A 19,414-nucleotide genomic window follows, 5' to 3' on the forward strand; every position below is an offset into this window, starting at 1 on the left:
TTTTTGTCGTTTCAGTGGTGAGAAAAGGGCAAATTCTAGAGATGTTCTTTAGGTGTAAGTGGCAAGCGTAGGCGAGAGATTGAATATGGGATGTGAAAGAGAGATTGGTGTCAAACATAACACCCAGACAGCGCGCCTCCTGCCGGAGTTTTATTATGGTGCCACCCACGGAGAGGGAAATGTCAGATTTAGGAAAATTAGTAGTCGGCGGGAGCAGAAGTTCAGTTTTTGAGAGGTTGAGTTTCAGATAGAGCGGACATGATGTCGGAGACTGCGAACAGTCACTGGCGTTCTGTAGTACAGCGTGGGTAAGGTCAGCGGAAGATGTGTATAGTTGTGTGTCATCAGTATAAAGATGGTACTGAAAGCCAAATCTGCCAATCAGGCCGTGTAGAGAGAGAAGAGAATGGGGCCAAGGACTGCGCTCTGAGGTACCCCAACAACGAGAGGAAGAGATGAGGTGGAGCCAGCGAACAAAACACTGAAGGAGCGGTCAGAAAAATAGGAAGAGAACCAGGAGCAGTGTCCTTAATGCCTAGTGACTGGAGCCTAGAGAGTAGCAGACGGTGGTCAGTGTCAAAAGCTGCAGAGAGGTCAAGAAAAATGTGCAAAGTGATCACCGTTACATTCTGCAGTCAGGTCATTGGTCACTTTGATGAGTGCAGTTTCTGTCGCATGTAGGGGGCTGAAACCGGACTGTGAAGGGTCTAGGAGGGAGAGAATGAAGAGGTAACGGGTAAGGCGGCAGTAGACTAGGCGCTCCAAGAGTTTAGAGATGAAGGGGAGATTGGAGACTGGTCTGTAGTTGTTTGTGCAGCATCGGTCAAGAGCTGGTTTCTTTAATAATGGAGTAATGATAGAGTGTTTGAAGGAGGATGGGAAAATGCCCGAGTAGTGTAGTTAGGCGAGTTGTGACGACTGGAGATGTGAGGGAATGGGGTCAGTAGTGCATGTAGTTGGACGAGAAGAGAGAAGTCTGGAGACTACTTCTGTGATGGGATCAAATGTGGAGAGTGAGCCAGGGGAAATGCAGGGAAAGATGGGAGTAACAACACTTGGTGGTTGGGACCGGATTTCCTGACGGATATTATCTATTTTCTCTATAAAGTGGGAGGCCAGGTCATCAGCACAAATATCTGTGATTCTTTTAGCCTGAGGAGGGAGTGAAAGGTGTCAAAAAGTTTATTGGGGTTGTTGGATAGTGAGATCAGGGTGGTGTAGTAGGTCTGTTTGGCGAGGTGAAGGGCAGTTATAGGTTGTTAACATAAATTTGAAGTGGATGAAGTCTGGTGTGCGGGTTTTTCTCCATCGGCGATCAGCACTCCTAGAGCATCGCTGGAGCACTCGAGTTTGCAATGTGAGCCAGGGTTGTTTTACTCTGTTTGGAGGTTCTGAGGGTAAGGGGTGCTACTTGGTCAAGGATGCTTCTGAGTGTTATTGTAGTGGTGTACAGCCAGATCAGGACAGAAAAAAAGAGATTGGGGACACTGATGAGTGTAAGGAGTCTGAAAGTGTATGAGGGTTAGTGGCTTGTAGATTTCTGAATGTGTGGTAGGTAGGAGTGTGCTAGGATTTGTGAGCGTGAAGGAGAGAATGTTGTGGTCAGAGAGGGGAAGCGGTGAGTTATTTAGGTAGGAGATTGAACAGAGCCGGACAAAGATCAGATCGAGTGTTACCATCTCTGTGTGTCTCAGAGGTTGAGAGCTGTAAGAGGCTGAGAAGTGGTTAGTGATAGGAGCTGGGATGCAGATGTAGAAGTGGGGCTATTGAAGTCTCCCAGGATAAGGGTTGGTAGTTCTGAGGACATGAAGTGCAGCAGCCAGGCCGTGAAATGGTCAAGGAAGTGGGTGGGTGAGCCTGGGAGCCGATATATGACTGCTGCTCTGAGGGGATGGAAGAGCTTGATGGTGTGGACCTCAAAAGAAGGGAATGAGTATGATGGAACTGGGGGGAAAGACCTGGAAAGTGCATTGTGGGAACAGGAGTATGCCGACTCCACCACCTAGTCTGTTTGTGGGTCTTGGTGAATGAGAGAATTGTAAGCCACCATGGGAGAAGGCAGCAGGAGAGACAGTGTCAGAATCCTGGATCCAGGTTTCAGTGAGGGCCAACAGATTCAGAGTTGTTCAAAAAATAGTGCAGGAAAGGAAGCTTGTTACATACAGACTGTGGATTCCAGAGGGCACAATTGAAAGAGGGAAATTAGGGAGTGCAAGTAATATTAATAAGTTTAGTATGGTTTCAATATGAGTTAGGGTAGGAGTTAAGGTTGGGGGATGGAGGATACGGGTTGGGGGAGATGTTACCTGAAATCAGTAGGAGTAGGATGATAAAGAGCAAGTAGTTATTGGAATTGTAGGAAGTTTTTTTTGTGCTATTTGTTTGGACAAGATGGGCTGAGGTTTTGCAGGAAGGTGAGAAGTGCATGGGAGCTGTACATGGGAGAGGGAAGTACAGAGGGGCTGATGTGTATGAGCCGTGAGGTAAGGGGGATGGGGCGGTGAAAGTGGATGACAAGGGAACACAGGAGGATAGAAATTAAGCTCATAGCTAAAAGGGAGAGAAAAGCGTGGGTTACCTGACTCCTGCCCTAACTGCCATGGAATAACTGCCTTTTCTTGATGCTTAGCTTCTGTGATGCGTGCAACCCCACACTGCATGCACCCCTTAGAATGTTTCTAAATTTAAAGGACACACTACAGGGTTAGGTGAGAGGGATTGTGGGAGCTGCTTTGGGATAAATTAGTAACAGTTGCTCAACACATCCTGGTGTGGATAATCAAAGACAATAGTCCTGATTCCAGCTCTATGCTATAAAGCCCCCGTTACACATAGCGATATAGCTAGCAATATCGCTGTAACGTCACCGATTTTGTGACGTTATAGCGATATTGCTAGCGATATCGCTATGTCTGATACTTACTTCAGACCGGCTCCCCCGCTGCTCATCGCTGGTCGCGCGAGAATGTCCTGGACATGCTCATCGCTGGTCGCGCGAGAATGTCCTGGACCATTTCTCGTCGGGCGCTTCCTGTGGCTCCGACAAGCGACGCATGGACGCGGGCGGGAGGACATCAGGATCGCCGCGTCTGACAGGTAAGTAGCTACCCCCGACCGCTGCTATGTCGCTGGTGAGATCTGCCTGTGTGGCAGCTCACTAGCGACCACTTAGCGATGCACCAGCGATCCATATCGTTGTCGGGATCGCTGGTGCATCGCTAAGTGTAACGGTACCCTAACACCTCTCCCAAGATAACATCTACAGTGACTCCCCCCAATGGATATAGAATCATAAAATGGTAGATTTGGAAGGGACCTCCTGGGTCATCTGGTCCAACCCTCTGCTCAAAGCAGGATTCACTAAATCATCCCAGATGTCTGTCCAGCCTGTTTGAAGAATTCCATTGAAGCAGAACTCACCACCTCTCGTGGCAGCCTGTTCCACTCATTGATCACCCTGTCAAAAAGTTTTTTCTAATCTGTCTCCTCCCATTCAGTTTTATCCCATTGCTTCAAGTCTTTCCTTGTGCAAATGAGAATAAAGATGATCCCTCTACAATGTGACAGCCCTTGAGATATTTCTAGACAGCTATTAAGTCTCCTCAGTCTTTTTTTTGCAAGCTAAACATTCCCAAATCCTGCAACCTTTCCTCATAAGACAGGGTTTGCAGACCGGTCACCATTCTGGTCGCTCTTTTCTGAACTTGCTCCAGTTTGTTGATGTCTTTTTTAAAGTGTGGTGTCCAAAACTGGACACAATATTCCAGATGAGGTCTGACCAAAGAGGAGTAGAGGGCAATAATGACTTCACGTGATCTAGACTGTATGCATATCTTTTTGAATCCTCTCTCTCTTCTCTAGTATTAGCTATCCCTCCTAGCTTTGTGTCATCAGCAAATTTAATCAGTTTACCCTCAATTCCTTCATCTACATCATTGATAAAGATGTTGAACAATACAGGGCCCAGGACAGAGCCCTGTGGTACCCCACTTGAGACATTCTTCCAACTGGATGCGCAGCCATTTACGACCACTCTTTGGTCACTAAGCCAGTTATGAATCCACCTAACAGTTGCCTTGTCCATTCCATAGTCATTTTTTCAATAAGGATTGTATGAGAGACTTTGTCAAATGCTTTGCTGAAGTCAAGATATACTATATCTACAGCATTTCCTTGATCCACCCAATCAGTGATACCGTCATAGAAGGAAATTAAGTTAGTCTGACATGACTTATTAATTACAAACCCATGCTGACTCTGTTTAATCACTTCATTCTTATCCAGGTATTGACATACATGTTGTTTAATAATTTGTTCAAAGATCTTTCCTGGTGTAGAAGTCAGACTCATCGGTCTATAGTTCCCTTGGACTACCTTCTTCCCCTTTTTGAAGATAGGAACAACATTTGCTCTTCTCCAGTCTTCTGGGACTTCTTCTGTTCTCCAAGAATTTTCAAAGATTATGGAGAGTGGTTCAAAAATTTCGTCTGCTATCTCCTTCAGTACTCTGGGGTGTAATTCATCTGGACCTGGAGACTTGAATTCATTTGTTAGCTAAGTTATTACTTACTATCTTTCTGTTTATAGATATCCTGGATTCTTCTATTCCCTTAATAGGACAGTGAAGATCAGTTGATGTTACATTTCCTTTCTGAAAGCAAACAGATGCAAAATAGGAATTTAAACGTTCGGCCTTCTCAACATCCTGTCTTACTATTTCATCATTTTCATCCTGTAAAAATCCTATAGCATCTTTGACTGTTCTTTTATTTTTGACATATCCTCAAAATCCTTTTTTTATACAACAGTGAGTACTGAGAATGATGCAACAGATGAATTATAGCAAATATTCAGTAAGCAGACTTCATTAAAATAGATTACAGGTGATATGCAGCACATGAGACAGCAGGCAGAGATGTGGAGTTGTACCATTACAAGCTGCTTGCTGACATAGAATAGAGTGAACACATGCAGGAGTTGAATCAGTGCAGGTGTTGAATTTATACATAGCGTATGCCTAGGTCTGTATATACAGTGACTGGGAAATCAAAGAAACAGTTTCTGCCTTCTCTATGGGAAATCTGGCTTTAACTGACAATCCATACAATGATCAGGTGACTGGCTCTACTACACAAGAACATTTATATCACTGCAGAGTAGATCACGGACTGCCCGGACCGTCACCATCTATGAGTATTCTGGAAGTACTGTAGTTAATGTACCAACACTTTGGAATGATTTTCTAAATTTGAACAGTGCACGGATATATTTTTGATCCTACTTTATAAGACTAACTGGATACATGTTCTTTTTTCCACACCTCTTTTCATATTTATCAAGAAAGTCTTCAATAAAAATATATTGAAAATGAAAAAAGTTATATTGTCACCTCAAATTCAACATTACTCTCTAAATCCACAGAATCCATGTGCATCCACTGAAAACACTGAGATGTTTGGGACAATTTTCAGTGAAGAAATTCCACCTACAAGTCTGCAAAGTGTATATACTGTATAAACTGGGAAAAAGCACAAAAAGAAAGTAAAATTGGGAAAAGCCTCACAGTGAGGTAAATGTAGCGTTGCTCCTTGTTAACACAGCATAGATTCAATACCGTTGACCACTGGACTAAATTCACAAAAAATGGAAGAAAAGGATCCACATGGCCGTATGAATAAAAATATGTAGCTTTATTCCACATGGTTAAAAAGGGGGGGTGTCTAGGCAATTAAAAAAAAAAATACCCATTCTGATGTGCGTTTACAGCCATGTGGATCCTTTTCTTCCTATTTTTATATCTATAAATTGGTCTAATCATCCAAACCCAATGGGAAACACCCAATCCTACTTTTTGGTCTGTAAGGTTTGGGTCTTTAAGAGGGTCATACATGACATTTCCTACTGTAGATCTTTCTTTAAATAAATTATCGCAAAATGTATTTTGCAGTGTTTTCTTCAGTTTCATCATTTCCATATTTTATTGTTTGGATGATGGTGACTATTGATATATCTACATATCATACAGTAATATACAGTAAGGTTCATGGAAGCTTCACTACTTGGAAAACAAAGTTATTTGTTTTTCCTCTCGTTTATCTGAAATGGTTTATATATTTCGATCGCATATAATTTTGATGTTTAGCAGTTTAAAGCAAAATCTTCCTCCAAAAAACGCTCTGAGAGGCTACGAATAATCTAAGAATATAGTTTACTCTTAATATGAATTTTTAAGTTTCAAAATTTGATTTCACTTTTGGGACTCCTCTGATGACTTCGGTAGTCTGGCTTTAGTAGTAAAACATTTCCTGACTTCTAAACATGAAATCAGCCTTCCACCTTAATTCTGTAATGCTTAATAAGGTCAAATATCTCTGTAATGCACTTTCTACATTTTCATCATAATTTCGCCTTTTTCCCTTTGTGAAATCTCTTATGGTAAACCAGACTTGACTGATGTGTAAATTGCTTTTTACATTCTGAACATGAATACGGCTTCTCTCCTGTGTGGATTCTCTCATGTGTAACAAGACTTCCTTTAATTGTAAAGCATTTACCACAAAATGAACAAAAAAATGGCTTCTCCCCTGTGTGACTTCGATGATGGTCAAGAAGTCTGGCTTTAACAATAAAACATTTCTCACATTCAGAACATGAATAAGACTTCTCTCCTGTGTGAATTCTTTCATGTGCAGCAAGATTTGATTTAAGTGCAAAGCATTTCCCGCAAAAAGAACACGAAAATGGCTTCTCCCCTGTGTGACTTCGAAGATGATCACGAAGTTTGGGTTCTGAAATAAAACATTTTCCACATTCAGAACATGAATATGAATTCTCTGTGTGGATTCTCTGATGTGTAACAAGACTGGATTTAGTTACAAAGCTTCTACCACAAACCGAACAAGAAAATGGCTTCTCCCCTGTGTGACTTCGATGATGATCAAAAAGTTTGGTTTTAGAAATAAAACATTTCCCACATTCAGAACATGAATAAGACTTCTCTCCTGTGTGGATTTTCTCATGTGTAATAAGATATGACTTAAATGCAAAGCCTTTCCCACAAAATGAACAAGAAAATGGCTTCTCCCCTGTGTGACTTCGAATATGATCACGTAGTTTGGGTTTAGAAATAAAACATTTTCCACATTCAGAACATGAATAAGACCTCTCTCCTGTGTGGATTTTCTCATGTGTCACAAGACTGGATTTAATTACAAAGCTTCTACCACAAACCGAACAAGAAAATGGCTTCTCCCCTGTGTGACTTCGATGATGATCAAGAAGTTTGGCTTTAGAAATAAAACATTTCCCACATTCCGAACATGAATAAGGCTTCTCTCCTGTGTGGATTCTCTCATGTGTAACAAGATATGACTTATAAGTAAAGCCTTTCTCACAAAATGAACAAGAAAATGGCTTCTCCCCTGTGTGAATTTTCTGATGACGGACAAGATGTGACTTAAGTGCAAAACATTTCCCACATTCTGAACATGAATATGGTTTCTCTCCTGTGTGAATTTTCTTATGATTTACTAAAGCCGAATTATCTGAAAAACATTTCCCACATTCTGAACATGAATACGGCTTCTTTTCTGTGTGAATTCTCTCATGTGTAGCAAGATCTGAATTAATTGCAAAGCATTTCTCACAAAACGAACAAGAAAATGGCTTATCCCCTGTGTGACTTTGTCGATGATCAAGAAGTTTGGCTCTAGAAATAAAACATTTCAAACATTCCGAACATGAAAATGGCTTGTCTCTTGTGTGCCATCTTTCATGTGTAACAAAACTTGATTTATTACTAAAATTTTTCCCACATTCTGAACAAGAGTATGGCGGCTTCTCTCCTTGGTGAAGTTTTTCACATTGAAGCTCTCTGCTTCCTGTCTGATCTGTGCTTGTAACATCCTGAGTTTGGATAGGAGACGGTTCCTCAGGATGAGGTGGATTATATGTTCGCTCTGTACAGATGAATCCGGAATGTACATTAGGGCTGGTGAGATTTTCTTCTTTACAGCGCGGCTTCGTATCTTCATCTTCTAATTTATAATTTGCCGATAGCCTGACGCTTCTCTCAGAATTGTTATTGTCATTTTCTGTAAAGAGTAAACAGGAATTCTGTAAGTTTTCTCACAATCCAAGATAGATATAATGTTACTATTAGGGTCTGTTCACACATGGTGTAATTGCAGTGGATTTTTTGCACCAAAGACCAGTGTTGGCAGGAAAAATACTGCCTACAATATGGGCATTATTGAGACTTTTGAAGCGATTTCACTTTTTTTTTTTCATTAATTTGAATGGGTGAAAAACGCTGAAAGAATAAACTGCTTATGTGAAGAAATATATTGATGATTAAAATACGCAAGGAAATAAAAAAAAGCAGAATTCAGAAATCTCATTCATTTTTTAGTACTGTAAAATTCAAAATATGCTTCTTAAAATTTGCAACAAAAACGCTGCAATTACGCCCCATGTGAACAAAGCCTTAACCCCATTCACCCCCGAGCCGGTTTTCACCTTCATGACCAGGCCATATTTTACAATTCTGACCACTGTCACCTTATGTGGTAATAACTCTGGAAGGCTTCAACGGATCCCACTGATTCTGAGACTTCTTTCGTGATCAGACCCAAAGAGTGGTCGTAAATGGCTGCACATCCAGTTGGAGGATGTATGACGGGTATATGGGCATGGGACTATGGGATGGCGGATATGTATGACGGGTATATGGGCACGGGACTATGGGATGGAGGATGTGTATGATGGGTATATGGGCACGGGACTATGGGATGGCGGATATGTATGACGGGTATATGGGCACGGGACTATGGGATGGCGGATATGTATGACGGGTATATGGGTACGGGACTATGGGATGGAGGATGTGTGATGGGTATATGGGCCCGGGACTATGGGATGGAGGATATGTATGACGGGTATATGGGTACGGGACTATGGGATGGCGGATATGTATCATGGGTATATGGGCACGGGCCTATGGGATGGAGGATGTGTGATGGGTACATGGGCACGGGACTGTGGGATGGAGGATATGTATGATGGGTATATGGGCACGGGACTATGGGATGGAGGATATGTATGATGGGTATATGGGCACGGGCCTATGGGATGGCGGATATGTATGATGGGTATATGGGCATGGGACTATGGGATGGCGGATGTGTGATGGGTATATGGGAATGGGACTATGAGATGGCGAATATGTATGATGGGTATATGGGCATGGGACTATGGGATGGAGGATATGTATGATGGGTATATGGGCACTGGACTATGGGATGGAGGATATGTATGATGGGTATATGGGCATGGGACTATGGGATGGAGGATATGTATGATGGGTATATGGGCATGGGACTATGGGATGGAGGATATGTATGATGGGTATATGGGCAGGGACCTATGGGATCGTGGATATGTATGATGGGTATATGGGCACAGGCCTATGGGATCGTGGATATGTATGATGGGTATATGGGCACTGGACTATGGGATGGAGGATATGTATGATGGGTATATGGGCACTGGACTATGGGATGGAGGATATGTATGATGGGTATATGGGCATGGGACTATGGGATGGAGGATATGTATGATGGGTATATGGGCATGGGACTATGGGATGGAGGATATGTATGATGGGTATATGGGCAGGGACCTATGGGATCGTGGATATGTATGATGGGTATATGGGCACAGGCCTATGGGATGGTGGATATGTATGATGGGTATATGGGCATGGGACTATGGGATGGAGGATATGTATGATGGGTATATGGGAATGGGACTATGAGATGGCGAATATGTATGATGGGTATATGGGCACGGGACTATGGGATGGAGGATATGTATGATGGGTATATGGGCACTGGACTATGGGATGGAGGATATGTATGATGGGTATATGGGCATGGGACTATGGGATGGAGGATATGTATGATGGGTATATGGGCATGGGACTATGGGATGGAGGATATGTATGATGGGTATATGGGCAGGGACCTATGGGATCGTGGATATGTATGATGGGTATATGGGCACAGGCCTATGGGATCGTGGATATGTATGATGGGTATATGGGCATGGGACTATGAGATGGCGAATATGTATGATGGGTATATGGGCATGGGACTATGGGGTGATGGGTATATGGGCATGGGACTATGGGATGGAGGATGTGTGATGGGTATATGGGCACTCAACTATGGGATGGAGGATGTGTGATGGGTATATGGGCACTCGACTATGGGATGGTGGATATGTATGATGGGTATATGGGCACGGGACTATGGGATGGAGGATAATTATAATTTGCTATAACTAACCACAGCACAGTTAGTTAATATGCCCGGGCAGCGCCGGGCTCTTCAGCTAGTACAATATATAGGTCATACGCCTGTATACAATATAAAGGAAATACTGTGCAGTATCACCTATATAATAAATATAGAGACGTTGCAGTATGACCTACATAATGTACAGTGAGCATATCATCCTACAAGAAGGAGAACAGGAGCACATAGCTCAAAAGAAAGAAAATAGTACATAAAATTGACAAAGTCAGTATAAAAATGTACAAGTGTCTTTATTATTCAATTACTCACATAGAAAAGGTATGGGCATAAATAGCCACAAACTACAACAGGATGAGACTAAGAGGGGTAGGAAACTAGGTGGCACTGGTCACATTGAGCCTCTCATACTTTTTACTGGTGTATAATCATATGCCCTGAGCACCCCCATAAAGTCGGCCAGCCCCAGACAACAGGGTACAAACAAATCACTATTACTATCAGTCCAAGTGGACAATTATATATGTAAGGTTAATGATGTCCCTGTGCCAAGCAGTGCGGAGGATCAGAATACACGGAGGAGACCAGAGCAGCGGGGTATGGGGAGAAGAATTATATGGGGCCCTTTATACTGTATGGAGCATTATGTGGGGCCCATTATACTGTATGGAGCATTATATGGGGCCCATAATACTGTATGGAGCATTATATGGGGCCCATAATACTGTATGGAGCATTATGTGGGGATAGGGGATGACTTTCTGTTTGTTGTGGATCTGACCACTGGGACCCCAATGATCCTGGGAAACGTAGCTTTGAAGAGCACCATGTAAATGGAGCTGTGGTCGATCATATGCACTGTGACGCCATTCACATGTGACTCTTCAAATAACTCCTTTAAGAGAGTCATGCGGGGATGACAAAGTATAGCAAAAATTCACTGATCGGGGCTGATGAGTATTAGGGTATGTGCACACGTTGCGGATTCTATGGTGGACCCGCAGCGGTTTTGGCCCTGCGGATCTGCAGCAGAAACTGTACAGTACCATTTAAGTCAATGAAAACCGCAGTGCCCACGGAGCGGAATCTTCCGCGCGGATTTGCTGCGGTTTTAAAACCGCATGTCACTTCTTTGTGCGGATTCCGCAGCGGTTTGGCACCTGCTTCATGATCGTGGCTTCATAGCTCAGAGGTTAGAGCACTGGTCTCGTAAACCAGGGGTCGTGAGTTCGACTCTCACTGAAGCATGACAATTGCTTTGATACTCTCCTATGAAAAATGCCTACCTGTTTGGGTTGAGGCTGGACAGACATCTGACTGGGATGATTTAGCGAATCCTGCTTTGAGCAGGGGGATGGCCCAGGAGGTCCCTTCCAACTCTACGATTCTATGATTCTATGATCAGGTGTCAAACCGCAGGGGAATACCGCAGGCTAATCCGCAGGTAAAACCACAGGTCTTTTGACCTGCGGATTTAGGCAAATCCGCGCGGACAAATCCGTGGCAGATTCCGCAACGTGTGCACACACCATTATAGTTTGTGGGCTGGTGGGATTTGTGTGGCAGGGCTGCATTTTTGTGCCAGGCCTACCATTGCCATTAATGACCGTTGTTCTGGATACTTCTGTGTTGTTCTTGTATGTGCGTATGATGGTGCTGACATCCTTGTGTTTGGACACCTTTTTTTTCTATTTATCTAAATCAAAATGTCCACTATTGTACTCAGTTTTACAGGATAGATGTAAAAATTTACTTTGTGGGGGGGGGCGTCATTGTTCTGTTCGCCTCAGGCAGCAGAGGCTAGGTTCACCCCTGCATGGGTGTTTTCCAGAAACAAGCAGCAGTGGATGTTACTGAGTAAAATGCCCAGTAAGTTGTAGTGACCAGTACATTGTAGTGACCAGTACGTTATACTCAGCTAATGCTTCTGGAGAAATGCCAAACATCTGGTATGTTCACACTGGTCGTTTTAATGCTAATTTTCAGCTGTTTTTTACAGTACCAGCAAAGCCTATTAGATTTCAGAAATCTCATGCACACACATTGGTTTTCAACATAAGAAAATGGAGCGTATAAACCATAATAATAAAGTCAAAAGTAAGTAAAAAATATAATTTTTAATGACAAAATTGGTTAAAAAACAGACAATAATTACAGATTTTGTGAATCAAAAAAACAGATCTGACTAGGGTCAAAGATGCACCAGTATAAAAAAATGCTGCATCATAGATACAGTACATGAACAGGATCATTTATATAAAATGTAATAGTACCTCACAATTACCCCTAATTATATATAAACCCACAGTGCAGGTAGTAGCAGAGGGACACCACATTACCAACCACTAGATTAACAAATTTCCATATTAGGTTTCTTGGTCTGTGACCACACATACTAACTTTGTCAGAACCAAGAGAAAAAAAGGGGGAAAAAAGGGAAAGTAATCACATTGTTTCCTACCCATGTTAGTCTCCATGTGCACCACTAGAGAAGGTGCCGTAGTAGCTTCCCACACCATAGAGCAGAATATAATAAACTAGGCACTCAACTTAAAGATGAGTTTTGATGACTTTTTTAATGCAGCCAAAGTAAAACGTTTCGGCCACAAACGGCCTTCATCAATTACAGACTGAAAGCAATGAAGTGGTTTCGTGCGAATCCTATGTGCATAGGTGTGACCGCGCTGTGCCCTGCCGGTGACCTGCCTCGGATAGGAGCTGTGAGCGTCACCAGAGCCAGCTCTGATTGGTGTGATCGATGTTATCATCAATCACAGGTCACAGCAGCGGTATGACCTTTCTGTGACTGCTCTGCAAGTCCTCACACTAGATGAGGATTCCTGCAGGATCTGCTGCTGTGCTGGGCCGTGAGGTGCCACAGAAGCCTGTGACACCACAATCCCTGCTGAAAGAAGAGGACAAGACAGAAGAAAGAAGAGAGATTACAATCGTAGGTGTTTTGATCCCTGCCTGATCTCTATTCATCCACCCTAATCCCCCCATCCCCCTTCCCTCTCTTTTTACCCCCCTCCCCCGCTCGCTTTTCTCTCACCCCTTTTAGCGCCACCTCCGTGCGCACATCCAGCAGCCGCCAAACTTTGATAAGTGAAACAGTTCACTCATCAGAACTTGTGCCTGCTGTTTTACACTTTTCTTTTCATACATTTTTTTCTCCCTATTTGCTTTTTTCTTTTAGCTTTTTCTTTTCAGACAAAAGTTTACACCAAACATTATCCCCCCCACACACATACAGTTAAAAATAAAGTACTTAACACAAGCACCATACTAAACATAACATAACATAGTTTTGAAGGCTGAAGGAAGACCTTATGTCCATCTAGTTCAGCCTATTTTTAGTGCAGCTGTTCTGCATTGTTGATCCTGGGGAAGGAAAAAAACCCACAGAGTAGAAGCTAATTTTCTCCATAGGGAAAAAAATTCCTTCCCCTAAGTTGGGTCAACCATCTACCTATAATATTCTGTTATTCGTAACCTTCTATACTGTTACTCACAAGAAAAGCATCCATTCCTTTCTTACATTCATTCAGTGAGTTGGCCATCACCACTTCCTCAGGAAGAGAATTCCAGAGCCTCACTGCTCTTACCGTGAAGAACCCTCTTCTATGCTGGTGCAGAAATTGTCTTTCCTCCAAACGAAGAGAATGCCCCCTTGTTCTTGTCACAGTCCTTGGTACAAACAGTTCATTGGAGAGATCTCTGTATTGCCCTCTGATATACTTGTACATATATATTAGGTCTCCCCTAAGTCTTCTCTTTTCTAGAGTAAATAGACCTAATTTTGATAACCTTTCTGGGTATTGTAGTGAACCAACTCCATTTATCATTTTAGTAGCCGCCTTTGAACCCTTTCAAGTTCAGTAATGTCCTTCTTGAGCACCGGCGTCCAAAATTGCACACAATCCTCCAAGTGTGGTCTGATTTGTACAGAGGGAGAATTATGTTTTCATCTCGTGTCCCCAGACTTCTTCTAATGCATCCCATCACCCTATTTGCTTTGGTGGCAGCTGCCTGACACTGGGCACTCCAATTTAGCTTCTTATTGACTAAGATGCCTAAGTCTTTTTCCATGTCTGATTTCCCCAGCAGTTTCCCATTTAGTCAGTAATTGTAGCATCTGTTTCTCCTTCCCATGTGCATAACCTTACACTTATCTGTGTTAAACCTCATTTGCCATTTTTCAGCCCAATTCTCCAATTTACTCAAATCTGTCTGTAGTTGCAAACTGTCCTCCTTTGTGTTAGCTACCTTACATAGTTTTGTATCATCTGCAAATACTGATATTTTACTGTGTAAGCCATCAACTAGATCATTAATAAATATATTAAATAGTAGGGGGCCCAATACAGACCCCTGCGGTACCCCACTAGTAACCCTGGCCCAATCTGAGGATGCCCCATTAATAACCACTCTTTGTTTTCTATCACTAAGCCGGCTACCTTCCCATCTACACACATTTTCCACTAGCCCAAGCTTTCTCCTCTTACTTACCAATCTTTTATGTGGGACAGTGTCAAATGCTTTAGAGATAAAATAATGTCCCGCCCGTCACATTCGTCTCAACAGCGCTATTCAGTGAAGGAGGCATATTCTCTCCTTGCCTCTGACAGTGATAGCAAGGGAGAGGATCCCACATTTCTTTATTTCTCAGATTCTTCATCCTCTTCCTCCACACAGACGTCCCCAGGACAGAAGATGAGGCAGCGCCCACCATTCCAGAAGATGAACCAGAACACCCCATTACGGACCCCGTATGGACTTCGACCCCTGAAAATTATGAGCCAATGATTCCTGATTTTGTGGCAGAATCAGGAATCAAGTTTGACACCACCGGCCTCACAGAAATAGACTTTCAAAGCCTTTTTCTCTGAGGATTTTGCTATCCTCATGGTGGGCCAAACTAATTTGTACGCTCGTCATTTTTTGGCACAAAACCCCGGTTCATCATTTTCTAACTGGTCTCCTGTAGACGCAGTTGAAATGATGCAGTTTTGGGGCCTGGTCCTTCACATGGGTATCCTGAAGAAGCCAGAAATTTGGCAATATTAGAGTGTTGATGTTTTTACAACACTCCAGTGTTCCGAATGGTCATGGCCCGGACGCGTTTTGAGGCCATCCACAAATTCCTGCATTATACCGAAAATGCACAGTGTTTGCTGAAGTGTACGTGCCCCAAAGGGACATCTGCGTGGATGAGTCCTTAATTCATTTTAAGGGAAGGCTCAGATTCCATCAGTACCTGCTCAGCAAGAGGGCTAGGTACAGAATTAAACTCTACAAACTGTGTGAGAGTAGCTCAGAGTACACCCTCAGGTTTAGAGTTTATGAAGGGAAGGACACCAGGATTGAACCCCCTGAATGTCCTCCTGTCCTGAGAGTGAGTGGGAAAATTGCGTGGGATTTGGTGAACCCACTGCTAGATAAAGGTTATCACCTCTATACCGATAACTTTTATACCAAAATCCCACTCTTCAAATCCCTCTCTGCGTGAGGTACCGCAGCCTGCGGTACTGTCCGCAAAAATCAGAGAGGCCTCCCAAAAACGCTACTTGGACAGATGCTCAGAAGGGGTGACAGCAGAGGCCAATGTAGCGACCACCTACTGGTGGTCAAGTACAAGGACAAGAGGGATGTCCTTCTCTTGACCACCATACACGGTGATGGCAGCACCCTCAGCACTATACGAGATACCTCTGCACAGGAAAACAAAACGACCTGTGTATTGGGGTACAACAAAAATATGGGGGGCGTTGATCTCTCCAATCAACTCCTCCAGCCGTACAGTGCTTTGAGAAAGGCCAAAGTGTGGTACAAAAAGCTGGCCGTGCACATCGTACAGATGGTAATGCTTTCCTGCTGTCTTGATGTGCACGCCACACCGATAAGTCGTACCTTCAGTTCCAGGAGGAAGTGGTTAAGGCACTGATATTTGGCACTCAGGAAGCAGCGGGCCCCAGTACTTCCAGAACTGAAGGTGCTCGTATCGTACCAGGTCAGCATTTCCTGGGGGAGGTCCCGCCAACTGGAAAAAAAGGTAAGCCGCAAAAAAGGTGCCGAGTGTGTTACAAAAGGGGAATACGCAAGGATGCCATTTATCAATGCGACACCTGCCCCGAAAAACCTGGCCTGTGTATGAAGGATTGCTTCAAATTGTACCACACCTCCATGCACTACTAATTTACTTAAATTTACATTACAGGAAACAGTAGATTAGTTCCAAAAAGGGAGCACATCTACATAAGTTCCTTGGGGTCTAGTTTCCAAAAAGGGGGAACTTGTGGGATTTTTTTTTTTTTTTTACTGTTTAGGCACATCAGGGGCTCTTCAAGCGGAATATGACACCCGCAGACCATTCCATCAAAGTCTGCATTCCAAAACATCACTACTTCCCTTCCGAGCCCCGACGTGTGTCCATACAGTAGTTTTCTCCCACAAAATCAAAAAATTGGGGACTAAAACATCATGTTTGTCGAAAAAATACGATTTTTTTATTTTCACGCCCGGGCGTTATAAACTTTAGTGAAACACTTGGGGGTTCAAAGTGCTCACCACACATCTAGATAAGTTCCTTGGGGGGGTCTAGTTTCCAAAACGGGGTCACTTGTGGGGGGGTTTCCACTGTTTAGGCACATCAGGGGCTCTCCAAATGTGACATGGCGTCTGATCTCTATTCCAGCCAATTTTGGTTTAAAAAAGTCAAAAGGAACTCCTTCCCTTCCGAGCTCTGCCATGTGCCCAAACAGTGGTTCCCCCCACATATGGGGTATCGGCCTACTCAGGAGAAATTGTACAACAACTTTAATGGTCCATTTTCTCCTTTTAACCTTGTGAAAATAAAAAATAGAATTAGACTTACCGGTAATTCGGTTTCTAATAACCCACCACGACAGCATACAGGAGGATGTCCTCTCATCCTAATAGGGACTGAAAATACGAAAGAGGTCAAATAGTCCCTCCTACCTCCATTCTCCAGTGTTATTACAAAGGACCGCAAGTATGGATGCTTAACGTTATTTATTGCTACCAGTTCCAAAAGATTAAATAGAAGGTTGGGAATTACCTGTACTGTCGTGGTGGGTTATTAGAAACCGATTTACAGGTAAGTCTAATTCTATTTTCTCTATTAAGCCCCCACGACAGCACACAGGAGGAATGCCAAAGCCAAACGGCCTAGGGAGGGACTACCGCCTGGAGAACTTTTCTCCCAAATGATAAATCTTTGACAGATGTTAAATTAAGTCTATAATGTTTGATAAAGGTGTGGACAGACGACCAGGTAACAGCTCTGCATATCTGCTCGATGGAGGTGCTAGCCTTTTCCGCCCATGACACTGCTACAGCTCTGGTGGAATGAGCCGTGAAATTTTCTGGAGGCCTGAGATCTTGAATCTTATAGGCTTCGATAATTGCCTTCTTGATCCAATTCGCCACCGTAGTCTTGGATACCTTTTGTACCCTATTCTGGCCATAGGGTTGAACAAATAGGTTCCTACCCTTCCTCCACTTCTTGGTTATGTGGAGATAATGTAAAACTACTCACCTTATGTCAAGAGAGTGGAATTCTTTTTTGTTTTTTGGGTTCTGGCAAAATGAAGGTATTATTATGTCCTGATTCCTATGGAAATCTGAAACCACCTTTGGTAGAAACAAGGGATCTAGATGGAAAACCAGCCTTCTCTTCTAACACCTTCAGGTAGGGCTCTTCTATTGAGAGAGTGTAAAGGGCCTGTCACACTAAGCGATATCGCTAGCAATATCGCTATAACGCCACTGATTTTTGTGACGTAGCAGCAATATTGCTAGCGATATCGCTATGTGTGATACTTACCTCCGACCGGCTCCCCCGCTGATTATCACTGATCGCACAAGAACGTCCTGGACCGTTTCTCGTCGTCAGCTTCCTGCTGGGCTTCCTGTGGCGCTGACGAGCTACGCGTGGACGCGGGCGGGAGGACGCCAGGATCGCCTTGTCTGACAGGTAAGTAATGGCCCCCGACCCCTGCGATGTCGCTGGTGAGATCTGCCTGTGTGGCAGCTCACTAGCGACCTTTAGCGATGCACCAGCGACCCTGACTGCGTCATATCGCTGGTCGGGATCGCTGGTGCATCGGTAAGTGTGAAAGTATCTTTAGGCGTCGGATTTCTGCGTTTACTCCGCAGGGATCCAGACCCTCACATTCTGCATTCTCCTGCTGTTTGTCTACTGCAGAGGAGATTGCCTTGCAGCAAATCTCTCCTGAGGCCAAGTCCTTCTGTCCTCCTACTGAGCATGCTCTTGGGATCGGGAGTCATGTGCTCATGTCCCGCTCCAGATCTCATTGGTCCATCTCAGAGATCTGGAGGCTTGCGGAAGGTCCCGACTGCTATAAAAGGCGCGCATGGCTATTAAGCCATGAGCTAGTATAGACTTACTTGCTGCTGTGTGTATGAGGACGGATGTATGATTCTGGTGAATGACTCATTATAAAACCCCTTCCCTCTGATATTACGTATGTGGTTAGGGACCAAGTTAGAATCAGCGCTCCTCTGCTGCAACATCCACAGCTGCTAGCGTCCGACATTGCGCTTGCGTCATAGCTTTGTCGTTTAGCGGCAGTGTCCACGCCGCGTTGCAGTAGCAGCTCTCCTCAGCGTCCGCAGCTGTGACGCCGCACACACGGTAGGTCTAGGCGGACGTAGTGCCGCCGCCTTGGGCTACTCCTGTGACCTGATACCGTGTGTGTATTTATACTGAGTACTGTGACCTCAACAGGCTGTCTTTTGTATTTGTATTTATTTGGCATTCCTGTGACTTAACTGAGATTGCACTGCGCACCTGGGTGACATTTAACCCTGTGCGCATTACCGCCATATTGCTCCTGCCACCACTTAGCAGCGGTTATATCACCTACTGCACGGTGGACCCCAAGCGGCGAACGCACTTTATTATTATTTTTATTTAGTGCGTTCTGCCGTTCCTAACATTATACTAGTGCCAGGGTCTGGCTAGTGATGGCAGAACAGCAACAACTCTTACAGTGTATTCGGCAGCTTGAGGGCCGCTTGGCCACTCTTGAGAGGGCTCTCTCAGCTGCACAATCCAC

General features: G+C 43.8%; 1 protein-coding gene and 1 non-coding gene across 2 annotated transcripts in view; one reads left to right on the top strand and one right to left on the bottom strand.

The window, feature by feature from the left end:
- Positions 1 to 4,976: 4,976 nt before the first annotated feature.
- Positions 4,977 to 19,414, bottom strand: part of LOC141074951 (uncharacterized) — a 132,676-nt gene continuing 118,238 nt past the window's right edge. The window contains exons 6-7 of the mRNA XM_073562280.1: positions 17,629 to 17,640; positions 4,977 to 7,602 (exon numbers count right to left, since the gene is read on the bottom strand). Coding sequence (XP_073418381.1) covers positions 6,397 to 7,602; positions 17,629 to 17,640 — 1,218 coding nt within the window. The 3' untranslated portion in view covers positions 4,977 to 6,396. The remainder of the gene's footprint in view (positions 7,603 to 17,628; positions 17,641 to 19,414) is intronic.
- On the top strand, positions 11,489 to 11,565 carry TRNAT-CGU (transfer RNA threonine (anticodon CGU)). Its single transcript has one exon. It is a non-coding gene; the product is annotated as a tRNA-Thr (tRNA).

Source organism: Dendrobates tinctorius, unplaced genomic scaffold (assembly GCF_039654945.1).
Source record: "Dendrobates tinctorius isolate UK_male_01 unplaced genomic scaffold, ASM3965494v1 ptg000342l, whole genome shotgun sequence".
Classification (NCBI taxonomy): domain Eukaryota; kingdom Metazoa; phylum Chordata; class Amphibia; order Anura; family Dendrobatidae; genus Dendrobates; species Dendrobates tinctorius.